The sequence below is a fragment of the Rhincodon typus genome, chromosome 20 (assembly GCF_021869965.1).
Source record: "Rhincodon typus isolate 14 chromosome 20, sRhiTyp1.1, whole genome shotgun sequence".
NCBI lineage: Eukaryota > Metazoa > Chordata > Chondrichthyes > Orectolobiformes > Rhincodontidae > Rhincodon > Rhincodon typus.
In genome coordinates this window covers 1,046,131-1,060,769 of record NC_063351.1, presented here as the reverse complement: position 1 = coordinate 1,060,769, position 14,639 = coordinate 1,046,131, and the positions used below count along the sequence as shown (strand labels likewise).

General features: G+C 42.6%; 1 protein-coding gene across 1 annotated transcript in view; it reads left to right on the top strand.

Annotated features, from left to right (window-relative positions):
* The window catches only part of tacr2 (tachykinin receptor 2), an 89,962-nt gene that overhangs the window by 39,735 nt on the left and 35,588 nt on the right, over window positions 1-14,639 (top strand). Inside the window, exon 3 of the mRNA XM_048608930.1 lies at window positions 4,673-4,823. Coding sequence (XP_048464887.1) covers window positions 4,673-4,823 — 151 coding nt within the window. The remainder of the gene's footprint in view (window positions 1-4,672; window positions 4,824-14,639) is intronic.

The window sequence follows — 14,639 nt, the reverse complement described above, 5'->3', positions numbered from 1 at the left end:
CCTGCTGTGTTCATCCAGCTCTGCACCTTGTTATCTCAGATTCTCCAGCATCTGCAGTTCCTGCTATCTCTGCTGTTCTTTGGGATTGCTTGCTGGAACAGCCCTGCAACATATTAGCCAGGGAACATGGTGGAGTGTTGAAATGACAGGTGACTGGAAGCCCTTGGTCATTTTTACAGACAGAACATAACTGTTCTGCTGCGCAGTTGCCCAGTCTATGTTTTGTAGATGAGATCACATTGTGAGCAGTGAATACAGTAGATTAGAATGAGTGAAATGCAGGTAAAATCATTGCTTCACCTGGAAGGTGTGTCTGGGGCTTTGGATGGTGAGGAGGGAGGAAGTAAACAGGCAGGTGTTACACCATCTGTGATTGCAGGAGAAGGTGCTGTGAGGCTGTTGGGGGTGGGGGTGGTGTTGGGAGTAGAGGAGGAGTGGACTAGGGTGTCCCAGGGTGAATGGCCCCAATGAAGTCTGACAAGGGAGGGGAGGGGAATATGTGTGGTGGTGGCATCTCGCTAGAGGTAGCAGAAATGCCAACTTACAATCCTCCGGATGGGGAACCTGGTAGGGTGGAAAGTAGGGACCAGGTGGACTCTATCGCTGTTGTGGGAGGGGAGAGAGGGGGTGACGGCTGAAGTGTGGGAGATGGGTCAGACATAGCCGTGGTCCCGGTCAACTACGAAGGGTGGTAAATCCTTGTTTGAGAAAGAAAGTAGACACTTTGGAGGTCTCCTTGTCGAAGCTCATTGGAACAGATGTGATGGAGATGGAGGAATTGCAGGAATGGGATGGAGTCCATACCAGCAGTAGGGTGAGAGGATGTATAGTCAAGGTAGCACTGGGAAGCAGTGGCTTTGTAGCAGATATCAGTCTATCCCCAGAAATGGAAACAGAGATGTTGACAAAGGGAAAGGATGAGTCAGAAATTGACCACATGAAGGTGAGAGTGGGGTGGAAATCGGAAGCAAAATTGATAAGTTTTTCCAGTTCCGAGAGGGAAGCAGCACTGATGATGTCATTGATATTACCGGAGAAAGAGTTATGGGTGGGGGCTGGAACAGGACTGAAACAAGGAATGTTCCATGTATCCCACAAAGAGACAGGCATAACAGGGACCCATGCGGGTACCCACAGCCATTCCTCTGAACTGAAGAAAGTGGGAGGAGTTAAAGGAGAAATTGTTAAAAGTGTTGACAGCTCAGCCAGGTGGTGGAGGCTGATTGATGGATGGGGATGGCTCAGGCTTTTTTCCAGGAAGAAACGGACAGCCCGGAGACTATCCTGATGGGGTGATGGTCGTGTAAAGGGATTGCACATCTTTAGTAAAGAGGAGGTGGCTACAGCCCACCAACTGGAAATTTTGAAACTAACGTAAAGCATCAGAAAAATTGCCAATGTAAGTGAGGAGGGACTGGACAATGGGGAGAAAACAATTGAATCAAAATAAGAAGAAATAAGTTCCGTGGGGCAGAAACAGGCAGAAACAGTAGTCCTGTTCATGGATCTTAGGGAGAAGATAGAAGCGGGTGGTACAGGTTTGGGGGTCTATGAGCTGGGAGGCTGTCATGGGGAGATCCCCAGATGAGATGAAGTTGATGACAGTTGTGGACTCAAAAGCCTGGTTTCTATGATGGGGTCGTGTCCAGGGGAGGTAGCAGCAGGTTTCTGGGAACTGACGCTCAGCCTCCTCAATTGGACCTGAGAGCATGGAGTGCAGTCAGTCAGAGGGAGATAGGTTTGAGTGGGTGAGGGGGCAGAGAAATTAAGATGATTGATGTCACATCGACAGTTCTCAACAAATAAGTCAAATGTGGATAAAAAGTCAGAGGGAGGGATCATAAGTTCATAAGATATAGTGGCTGAATTAGGCCAATCGCCCCTTTGAACTCTGCTCTGCCATTTGATCATGTTTGGTATGCTCCTCATCCCCATTTTCTTACCTTCAACTCATTACCAATTAAAAATCTATCTAACTCCTCCTTAAATTTACTGACTCTCTCAGCATCCACCACTTCGGAGTAGCAAATTCCATAGATTCACAACCCTTTGGGAGAAGTAGTTTTTCCTCAACTCTGTTTTAAATTTGCTATCCCTCATCCTAAGACTATGACCCCTTGTTCTAGAATGCCCACGAGAGGAAGCATTCGCTCCATGTCTATTTTATCTATACCTTTTATCATCTTGAATACCTTAATTTGATCTCCCCTCAATCTTCTAAATTCCAGAGAGTATAGGCCTAAACTGTTCAATCTCTCTTCATACGACAAACCCCTCATCTCTGGGATCAATCTAGCAAACCTCCTCTGAACTGCCTCCAATGCCACCACATCTTTCCTCAAATAAGAAGACCAAAACTGTGCACAATACTCCAGGTGTGATGTCACCAATGCCTTGTATAGTTGAAACATACTTCCTTACCTTTATATTCTATTCCTTTTGCTATAAAAGCCAACATTCCATTCACTTTCTTTATTATCTGCTGTACCTGCATACTACTTTTCTGTTACTCATGAATGAGGACACCCAGATCCCTCTGCACCAGAGCAAGTCGAAGTCTCTCCCCATTTAGATAATAGGTCACCTTCCCATTTTTCTGACAAAAATGCATGACCTCACACTTATCCACCTTAAACTCCTTCTGCCACATTTTGGCCCACTCTCCTAACCTATCTATATCCATTTGAAAGGTTCTTATTTCCTCATTGCAATTTACTGTCTGGCCTATTTTTGTGTCATCCGCAAATTTGGCTATAGAGCCTTCTATCCCTGTATCCAAGTCGTTAATGTTGATTGTAAATAGCTGGGGTCTAAGGACCGAGCCCCGTGGCACCCCACTTATTACTTCTTGCCATCTAGAAAAAAACCCATTTATCCTGACTGTCTGTCTCCCACCCATCAGCCAGGCACCTATCCAAGCTAATAAATTACCCCTAATCCCATATGATCCAACATTGTGAATTAACCTTTTGTGTGTCACCTTACCAAATGCCTTCCAGAAGTCCAGATATATTACATCTACAGGATCCCCCCATTATCCACTTTGTTTGTTACATCTTCGAAAAACTCCAGTAAATTAGTCAAACATGATTTGCCCTTCATAAAACCATGCTAACTCTGATGGATAGCATTTTGACTTTCCAAATTTCCTGATATTGCTTCCTTGATAATTGATTCTAACACTTTCCCAGGTGGAGGGAGGGTTATGGACCAGAAATCACCCTCAACATTTCAAGGAGATAGCCTAGACCCTAACTTGTATCTTTTTCAAAGGCAAGTGTAAGGCGCAATATTCCAGAAGTAATTTGATTTGTTTACTATTAGGCTTTAAGCAAAACACACTTTATTCTTACAACACAGTTAAAACACAAACAAATAAAAAAAGGGCATAACTTTGACTCTATTGAAATACTTAATGAAACAACTTATTTAACAACTAATTATCAACTGTTCCAATATTGCAGCATTCCATAAACACACCCTTGGCAAAGGCAAATTCAGCAAAACCAGATTTTTCTCTCATGCTATGTCTCTTCCAGTACAGCAGAAAGGAACACCAGAAGAATCTAACTGCAGAAAGAGATCTCTAGCTTTTAGCTGAAGCAGCAGAGAGAGACCGAGAGAGAGAGAGCTGTATCTATCAGCTTCAACAGCCAACTCCAAACCCCAACTGAAAGCAAAACTAAAACCCTGAGTCTGTGTGGGCCTTACAGCACCCACTCATGCTTCTTTTGTATAATTAAAAAAAAAATCACACAAGGAGTGCAAAGCTGTTTACCGACTGCTTCTGAAGCAGACATTCAGCTCCACTGTGATACCACCTGTCTGCAAGAGAAATAGCACACAACAGATCTCTCTTAAAGGCACAATACTGTCACAGGAGAGTGTTGAAGGCAAGTGAAGGCGTCCCTTTGATGTTGGGGGGATAACTCCTGCCCACAGAAATGGGCACGGAGGTGAGGGCGATACAAGAAGAGTTCAACATCAAGTCCAGCCTGAAATTCATTGACGCGGGGGCACAGAGGGATAAAACACAGCCCTTTGCTGAGTATAGAACATTCAGCATCAGAGAGCAGAAGGTCTGAATGGATAGTAAACATCCAACAAGAGTTAGCGTCGGGAGAAAGGATGGAGTCAGAGAAAAGTGTAGGGGCGGGAGGTTGCAGAGTATCTAACAGTTCTGTTGGAGCTAACAGACACAAAACATTAACTGTACTTTCTTCCCATAGACACTGCCAGACCTGCTGGGTTTTGCCAGTAATTTCTGTTTTTGTTTCAGATCTCCAGCATCCACAGTTCTTTGTTTAATCTAGTAAATTGATCAGGCATTACTTCCCCTTCATAAAGTCACTTCAACTCTACTTGATCATATCATACATTTCTAAATATACTGTGATTACATCCTTTATAATAGACAAATAATTTCCCAATAACAGATGTTAAACTCACTGGCCTATAGTTAGAAAGGTATATGTCTAGACTCAGTCCTTTAACCTCTGGAGTTTAATAACTGTTACTGAGACTAGCTTTATATTTTGGATTTTTCAAAATTCAAATTCCTCTCGAATAATATTTTCATGTTGAATTGAGCAAAACCTGTTCCTTTTTTCAAATTTCTTTGAATATTTTTTGAAAATGCACAGATTGTATTACTGATCTTTGTGTCTTCCAGATATCAACTTGTGGTGATTGTACTGACATACCTCTTACCATTGATGGTGATGGGAGTCGCCTATACAAAGGTGGGGAAAACACTGTGGGCCAGCGAAATACCCGGAGACTCAACAGAGAGATATAGTGAGCACCTGAATGCAAAACGAAAGGTTTGTAGCAAAATAAAGAAAATCATTCGTCATCAATTTGAATCAGAGAGGTGGGCATATACCGTGATAAATGGTTACAAGCATCTACAGACCAATGGGGTTCATTCATTCAATTAAACTCACTGCCATGGTTGTTACTGAATGTGATAGCAAGTTTACATCCTTATTCTTTGAATTCTTTAATTTTTAATTCACTCATGGGATATGGGTGTTCCTTGCTAGGCCAGCATTTATTGCCCATCTCTAATTGCCCTGGAGAAAGTGGTGGTGAGCTGGCCACTTGAACTGATGCATTTCCAGCAGTTGGGGAGAGAGAGTAGAAGTTGGGGGGAGAGAATGTGGTCAGCTGGGTGGGGACAGGAGAGGGGGTGGGAAAGGAGAATGGAGAGGGCGGGTAGTGGTGGGGGTTTTAGACCGTGAATGGGGTACGGGGAGAGAGTGGACAGGGCAGCAAGAATTGGCAAATTGGATCCAGAATTGACTGAGTAGCAGGTAGCAGAGTGTGGTGGTGAATGGGGGGTGTTTTTACGGCTGGAAGTCTGCATCCAGTGGAGTTCCATAGGGTCATTGTTGGGTGGTCCTTGCTGTTTGTGATTTAGATAAATGATTTAGACTTGAGTGTAGGAAGGTTAAATATGAGGTGATGCACTTGGGCAGGACAAACAAGGCAAAGGAATACACAATAAAAACTGTAGGACCCTGGGAAGCACCGACGATAAGAGGAAACTTGGTGTGCATGTCTGTTCCCTTAAGGTATCAGGACAGTTGGATAAAGTGGTTAACAAAGCATATGGTATATCGGCCCTTTATCACTCAAAGCATTGAGTTTAAGAGCAGGGAGATTATGCTGAAACTGTATAAAACAGTAGTTAGGCCACAGCTTGAGTATTGTGTGAAGTTCTGGAATCCACATGATAGGAGTTAAATGATAAGACTGGAAAGGACGCAGAGGAAATTGAGAATCATAGAGAGATGCATACAGGGTAAAACAGGCCCTTCAGGCCACCATGTCTACACCGACCAACAAATACCAAATTACACTAATCCCATTTACTTGCACTTGGTCTTTGTCTGCTAAGCCATGCCATCTTAAGTACTCATCCAGATGCTTCTTAATGTAGCGAGAGTACCTGCCTTCACCACACTACCACACTCTTAGGAGCACGTTCCATATCTCTACCATCCTCTGTGTGAAAAAAAATTCTCAGATCTCCTCTAAACCACTTATTCCTCATCTTAAATGTATGATCATATACATGTCTGCCATGAAGAAGAGATTCTGACGATTTACCCCATCTATGCCTCTCGTAATATACCTCAATCAGATCCCCCTCAGCCTCCTCTGCTCCAGGGAAAACAAACCCCAGCCTATCCAGTATCTCCTCATTGCTGAGACATTGCATCCCAGGCAACATCCTGGTGAATCTCCCCTGCACCTACTTCAGAGCAATCACATCCTTCTGATGTGTGGTGACCAGAACTGCACACTGTATTCTATCTGTGGCCTAACCAAAGTTTTGTAAAGCTGTAAATTTACCAGGATGTTGACTGGGCTCGAGAGTTCCAATTATGAAGAGGTCATAGAACATAGAATCCCTACAGTGTGGAAACAGGCCCTTCGACCCAGCAAGTCCACACCGACCCTTGGAGCATCCCACCCAGACCCATCCCCCTGTAACCCACCTAACGTACACATCCCTGAACACTACAGGCAATTTAGCATGGCCAATCCACCTAGCCTGCACATCTTTGGACTGTGGGAGGAAACCAGAGCACCCAGAGGAAACCCACGCAGACAGTCGCCCGAGGATGGAATCGAACCCGGGTCCCTGGCGCTGTGAGGCAGCAGAGCTAACCACTGAGCCACTGTGCCACCCGATATTGGACAGACTGGGGTTGTTTTCCTTAGAGCAGAGGAAATTGAGATATATAAAATTATGAGGGGTATAGGTAGGATAGACAAGGATGAAGGGATCATTGACTTGGGACATAGATTTAAGGGAAGGGGTAGAATATTTAGAGGAGAACTGAGAAAAAGTTTTTTAATCCAGAGGGTGGTGGGAATCTGTAAGAGTGATAAAGGCAGAAACCCTCATAATGGTTAAAGAGTATTCAGATGCGTACTGGCAATGCCAAGGCATACGAAGGCTATGGTCCAAGTGCTGGAAAATAGAGATGCAGGGCCAGGCAATATATTGTTCTGCATGATATAGGAGCTGGTGGACCCCATTGTGGTTTGTGGTGGCTACATCTGTAGCAAGTTGTTGGTTGCTTGAGAAACTCTGGCTCAGAGATGATGAGCTGGAGCCTGATCTTTGAACACTGTTACACATCAGGGAGGCGGAGAGTTACCTGGATGCTGTGTTTCAGGAGGCAGTCACACTCCTTGGATTAACCACCTCGAACTCGGTCAGTGGTTAGGGACTGGAGGGTGTGACTACAAGCGAGGCAGGTAGAGGGATCCAGGAGGTAGTGCTAAAGGAGTCTCAGCCCCTGAGCTTGTCTAACAGGCATGACATTCTTGCTCGCTGTGTGGACAAGAGTGGCGGCTGTATGGAGGATGAGCAAACTAACCATAGCACCATGATATGGAGAACCATTCAAGAGTGAGGAGAAAAGAGAAATGTAGTTCTAATCGGGGTGGTATATTCAGCAGAATAGACACTGATCTCTGTGGCCAGGATCGAGAGTCTCAAAGAATGTGTCGCCTGCCTGGTCCCTGAGTTTAGGATACCTCATCTGAGCTGCAGAGGAACTTGGATGTGGGAGGGGAACAATCCAGTTATGGTTCACGTAGGCACCAATGATAGAGGTAGAAATTGGAAAGAGTTTCTGCTGAGGGAATATGAACAGCTAGAAGCTAAATTAAGAGGCAGAACCAAAAAAAAAATCTACCTGAGCTAATTAGCACAGGGTCAACAAGATTAAAGAGGTATGGCTCAATTATTGGTGAGGGAGAAACAGGTTTAAGTTCATGGGACATTGGTACCAGTACTAGGGAAAGAGGGAGCTATTCCTTTGGGACAGGCTCCATCTGAATCAAGCTGGGACCCGAGTCCTGGTAAATCACATACTGGAGCTGTGGATAGGGCTTTAAGTTAAGGAGTTGAAGGAATGATGGGGATGGTGGGAGGGGTGGGTTCACTTGCACTGAAGCTTAGAAAATCAGAGGTAACGGAGAAGACAGGAGTGCAGATTAGTGACGGGGCTGATCGTTACCAGAAAATAAAAGGAAGGGACAGAATGTGTGAATGTCAAGTTGCACCAAAGAACCATCAAAGTGTAGGGAAATATAGTAATAGAACAAGCTTAAAGTCTTTGTATCTTAACACATGAAGCATTCGGAATAAGGTAGACAAACTGACGGCACAATTTGAGAGAAATGGATGTGATCGCATAGTCATTATGGAGATGTGATTACAAGGAGATCAAAACTGGGAACTTAGCATTCAGGGATATTTGACCTTTTAGTAAAAACAGGATGGAAGTAAAATGTGGTCAGGTAGCATTGTTTAATAAGAGATGAAATGAGGACAGTTGTGAGAGTTGATCCAGGCTTCGATAGTGTAGAGTCCATTTGAGTGAAGACAAAAAGTAGCAAGGGAATAAAGATATTGATAGGAGTAGTGTACACACCCCCAAACAGGAGCCACACTGTAAAAGGCTATAAATCAACATATAGTAGAAGCATGTAAAAAGAATAGAGCAATAATTATCGTAACTTTAATCTTCATCTTGATGGTGTTAATAGAACTGGAAGGGTAGCTACAACAACAAATTCATAGACTACATTAGGGATAGTTTCCCATGTCATACAGCCAAACAGGGAACAAGCTCTCACACATTTGGTTATAGGTAATGAGGCAAGTTTAATAAATAACCTTGGAGTAAAAGATCCCCTAGGAAGTAGTGATCATAACATGACAGAATTTAATATTCAGTTTGAGAGTGGGAAACTTGGATGTGAAACAACTGCGTTTAACTTAAAGGGAATTTCAATGAAATGAGGAAAAAGTGAACGGGTGGATAGATTAACAGGCATGACAATAAGAAAGCAATGGTGGTCATTTAAGGAGGTAATTTTCAACTCTCAGCAGAAGTACATCCTAGTAAGAAGGAAAAATTCTCCGAGAGGGATAAACCAAGCATAGCTATCCAAGCAAATTAAGGAGAGTACTAAATTGAAAGAAAAAGCATATAAGGAGGCAAAAGTCAATGATATCCCCCGAAGACTGGGATAAATTTGAATCCAGCAAAGAAGCACTAAAAGATAATAAAGAGAGAGAACATAAACTATGAGGCAAATTAGCAAAGAGTATAAAAACTGACAAGAGGAGCTTCTTTAAATATATAAACAGGAAGAGAGAAGTCAAAGTGGCCATCGTCCCCACAGAAAATGAATGTGGGAAGACACTTATGGGGAACAAGAATGTGGCAGAGGAGACAAACAGATATTTTGCATCAGTCTTCATGGGGGAAGATACTTCGAATATCCCTTTAACACTAAAGAATACAGGGGATGAGCTAACTACCATCACCATCACTAAAGAGATATATTAGATAAAATAATGGACCTAAAGGCAGTTAAGTCTCCTGGCCCTGATAGCTTGCATCCTAGGATTGTGAAAAAAGTAACTACTGAGATAATGGATACACTGGTTGTAACTTCTTAAAAGTCCTATTATCTGGAGAAATCCCAGATGATTGAAAAGCTGCCAATGTGACACTCCTATTCAAAACGGGAAGGCGGCAGAAAGTGGGTAGCTATAGGCTGATTAATCGAACGTTACTGTTGGAAAGGTATTAGAATTAATTTTTAAGAAAGTAATAATATTTAGAAAACCATAAACTAATCAAGCAGAGTCAGCATGGGTTCGTGAAAATGAAATCATGTCTGACTAATTTATTAGAGTTTTTTAAGGAAGTCTCAACCAGGAACCATTAGATGTGTTGCATTTGGATGTCCAGAAGGCATTTGGCAAGATACCTCACAAAGGGTTAAGTCATAAGATAAGAGCCCGTTGTGTTGGAGTGAGTATATTGATGTGGATAGAGAATTGGCTAATGGTCAGGAAACAGCAAATGGGGATATGGGGCTATTTTCTATGTTGGCAACCTGTAACTAGTAGGGTTCCACAGAGATCTGTTCTGGGACCGCAACTATTTACAACATGTATTTAATGACTTGGAGGAAAGAAATGACTGTTTGTAGCCAAATTTGCATAGGGCACAAAAATCGACGGACAGGCAAGTTGCGCAAGGGACACAAATGGTTTGCAGAGAGATATTGATAAACTAAGAAAGTTGGCAAAATGGTGGAAGAATGGAGTAATATAGGAAATTGTGAAGTTGTTCATTTTGGGAGGGACAACAAAAGAACAGAGTATTACAAAAAACAAGAAAAAACTGCAAAAAGGGACTTGGGGTATAAAATACTTGCACAGATGCCAGTATCCCATCACCAGGTCTCCCCTTATATATAGGTACACAGTACACTGGCTGTGACCAGCCAGCTCAAAGTCATTCACTAAAGTCAGGAGACACTCCGTATCCCCTGTTTATATCTGTCAGCCAGGGCTTCCTGATTGGCCCAGGTTAACAACACCAATCAGGGAACTCAGTCAATGTGATCCACTTGGTTCTGATCACTACATCCTCCCCAACTAAGTCGGGGGATGTAGGCCTGGTCTTTCTCTTGTAAATTCTCCTGGGACGTTTTTACCCCAGGTCCAGTTCCTCTGACTCAGACTCAGACACAAGCAGCATGTACTGGAGCGTAGCCCATTTCTTGCGTCTGGAGCATGTCAGGAAGGTTTCCTCCTCTTCTTCAGGTGGTAATATTATCGAGGCTGAACTCTGAGGTTTCCTCGATACTGGATGGAGAGGGAGAACCCACAGTTTCTGACAGGCCTTCTGGCAGTTCTGAGGGGCCAGGTATGTTTTGCTTCTGCCCCGTTTGCAAGGTAGTAGCTATCAGGTGATCCACAGTTTTGTTCAGAACCACCTCACCTACCCAAACTTTATATGTTACAGGACCTGACCTTGCGTCGACCATGCCTCTTATCCATGCAGAGCCAATTCCATGGTTCTGGTACCACACGTCGTCCCCCAAAGTAAATTGTCTCTCTCGCTTAGAGGAGGCATGTATCTGGCATTGGCGTTCCTGCTGCTGTCTCACCCTCCTCCCCCACCTCCCAGATCCATGAATATCTGGTTAAATCTGGTGCAGAGGCTTGTCTCCATCAGCAACTCCACTGGAGCTATCCCTGTTATTGCATGACGGGTGGTCCTATAATCAGATAGGTGGCTCAACGCATCCACATTTGTAACTTGGCTTCCTTGTAAGCACTGAGAATAAGGGCCCACTGCTGAATTCAACCAGGAGCTATGGGTGGCATTGCCTTATCTCCTTTAAGAAGCCCTAGCAGGGATTTGTGGTCCATTACTATGCCAGTTGTTTTAACATCATCAAAAATCCAGATACAGATTCCCCTGGTTCTTGAAGAGCCAAATAAAACCAATAGTGTTTCAGATTTAGAAGAGGTTTGAGGTCGTAATATTCCTTAACCATACCCATCAACTCCTGGAAGGTTTTAGTGTCTGGTGCCTCTGGGGAAGACCCTAATAACCCTAATAACCAAAAATGCTGCAGGTTTGCAAGCAATCAGAAGGATTACTCATTGCTTTTCATCTGCCAAAATGTCATTTGCCTGGAAAAAAATATTGCATTCTTTCCACATACTGGGCCCAATCTTCGACAGCAGGATCGAATGAGTCAAGCGTCCCAAGTAAAGGCATGATGCCAGAAATGCTTACTGCAACTCAAAGACAACAGTTGCGAAAGAATGTTCTTCAGGTACGTCTTGCCTTTTTCCATTGCACTGAAGTAACTGTGCAGAGGCCGGTATCCTGTCACCAAGTCACCCTTTATTTGCATGTGCACAGTACACCTGCTGTGGCTAGCCAGCTTCAAGCCAGTCCTCGAGTCAGGAGACTCTCTGAATCTCCTGTTTATATCTGTCATTCAGGGCTCCCTGATTGGAACAGATTATCAGCCCTAATCAAGGATCTCATAGTCAATAAGATCTACCTGGGTCCAATCACTACTGGGTAGTTGTGCATGAAGCACAGAAAGCTAGCACCCAGGTACAGCAAGTAATCATGAAGGCTAATGGAATGTTGGGCCCTTATTCCAAGGGGATTGGAATATAAGATTAGGAAAGTCTTACTGCATTGGGAGAACTGAGCAGTTTTGGTCCTCTTATTTAGGGAAAGATATAATTTCATTGGAGCAGTTCAGAGAAGGTTCACTCAGATGATCCCTGATATGGAGGATTGTCTTATGAGCAAAGGTTAATCACTTTGAGACTCTACTCACTGGAGTTTAGAGGAATGAGAGACGATCTCATTGAAGGATTCTTAAAGAGCTTGATAGGGTAAATGCTGAGAGGATGTTTCCCCTCATGGGAAAGTCTAGGACTAGATGGCATAGTTTCAGAATAAAGGGACACCAATTTAAGACTGAGATGAGGAAGAATTTCTTCTCTCAGAGGGTTAAGAGTCTTTGGAACTCCTTGCCACTCCTTGTGTCTATTTAAGAATGAGTTAGATTCTTGATCAGTAGGGTAGTGACAGGTTATGGGGAAAAAGGAGGAAAGTGGACATGACGAATGTCAGATCAGCTGTGATACTATTGAATGGTGGAGCAGCCTCATGGACCTACTCCTGTTCCTATTTCTTATGGTCTTATTTCTGGGGTCATGTTATTGTAAGTAGAATTCTATTCCAGAGAGGATTGGACCTTTGTGTTGGTAATCTATCCCAGGGTTCATTGTCTCTGTTGGTAATCCATTCCAGCGAGGATTGACTCTGGGATGGTAATCTATTCTGATAAAATTGATCTCTGAGCTGTTAATCTTATTAGGGAAAATTGACCTAATGTGGGAATTGATTCCAGAGAATATGGAGAGATTGAGTTGGTAATATGTACTAGAGGTCGCTGTCTCTGTTATTCCATTAGAATAACTCAAAGTGTTACTCCATGGGTGAATTACTCTCTATTCCAGGGCGGATTGAATGTTTGTTGGTAATCTACTTCTGAACCAATTAACTGTGTTTGTTAATGTTTTCCATTGGGACTGATTCTGACTATACATTTCCAGATAGAATTGACTCTGTTGGTGATCTATTCCCAAAGTGATTGACCCTGTGCAGTCATCTATTTTGTGGGGGATTGAATCTGTTGTTAATCTATTCCCTGGCAGTGGGTGGGGGTGGGGGGGTGGTCCTGTGTTGGTAATGTATTTCATGAGTGTTGGGGGGTGTTAAAATTGTTGTTAATCTGTTCACTGTGGGGATTGGGTCTGTTAGTAATCTATACCCTGGATAGATTGACTCTGTTGATAATCTATTCCTGCAGGGGTTGACTCAGTGTTGGTAATCTATTCTACAGGGGTTGACTCTTGTGTTATGATTGTAAGGAAAAGAATCTGCTTATAATCAAACCCCACTGTTCCAACAGTCGCACCATTAATGTAAATGTGTTGATTCAGTTACTAAAATAGCTCATTACTTTTCTTGTCATAATGATCTCCAGGATAAAAGAAACATCCACCAGTCTTTTTAATTGAATTGAATATTACCTGTCAGCTGCGAATAAAGCTTATTCTGTAAGCAAATATTAAATTCTGCTCAATAACTAAGCTATAAACAAGAATTAAAATTACATCCCCTTAATTCCACGCACAGACATGCTCACACAACAAAACACGTCTTGGCAAACATTTTTTTAAAAAGTAGGACAGATGAAAAAACTCATGTTGGCCAAAGGTCTAAGAACAAAGGATAAAATGTGATAACCCCTCAGATACTAGTACCTAAACCTGAGGAGTCAACTGGATTCTGCAAAATAAATAGTGGCAAAAACAAATTCACACCCAATCCCTCAGTTAGAATGCTGTATCAATAGGGTTTACAGTGTATCATTCCTTACTAAGGTTGGTTTATTATGGGTACATTGACAAGTAACATTGACATCCAGAGCTAAGAAGATATCCACTTTGGCTATGTCAAGTGGGTTATATTAATGTCAAGTCATATCATTCAAGTTTATAAATAGTTCAGCTACTTTCGAAAGACTAATGAAAGAAATAACTTGTGTACTTAATTGTGTATTCACTTGGATGATGTAATTTATCTCAACAGATTTCCCTGAATTCCATAAACAACCTTATTAGATCCTCCCAATGATTTTGCTTGAAGTATTGGTTAATTGGACAGTAAGATGTTCAATTTGTGAATTGTCTGTCTTCTCCTACCTCACTCTCACTGTATCTGTCATCCTCGGCTAATCCTACATCTGACCTATTTGCTCCTTGTTCTCTACAATGATATTATTTCAACATATTAACATGGTATAATTGATTTTTCTTCCTGTGATCTAGACTGTCCATCAGATCATTCACTTTACTGGCCTTCTTAACTACCTTATACAGACCAATGAATCTTGCCTTCAGATTTTCCTCCTGTAACATTAACAATATTAACAGGTCACTGTCTAAGAATACAGGGTAGACTGTTTAGGACTGAGTTGAGGAGAAATTTCTTCACCCAGAGAGTGGTGAGTCTGTGGAATTCTCTATCACAGAAAGCAGTTGAGGCCAAGACTTTGAATGTTTTCAAGGAGTTAACGTAGTTCTAAATGTAGGGCTAAAGGGATAAAAGGGTATAGATTGAAAACAGGACAAGGTACTGGGTTGGATGATCAGCCATGAGCAGGTTGAATGGCATAGCAGACACATCGTGTTGAATGACCTA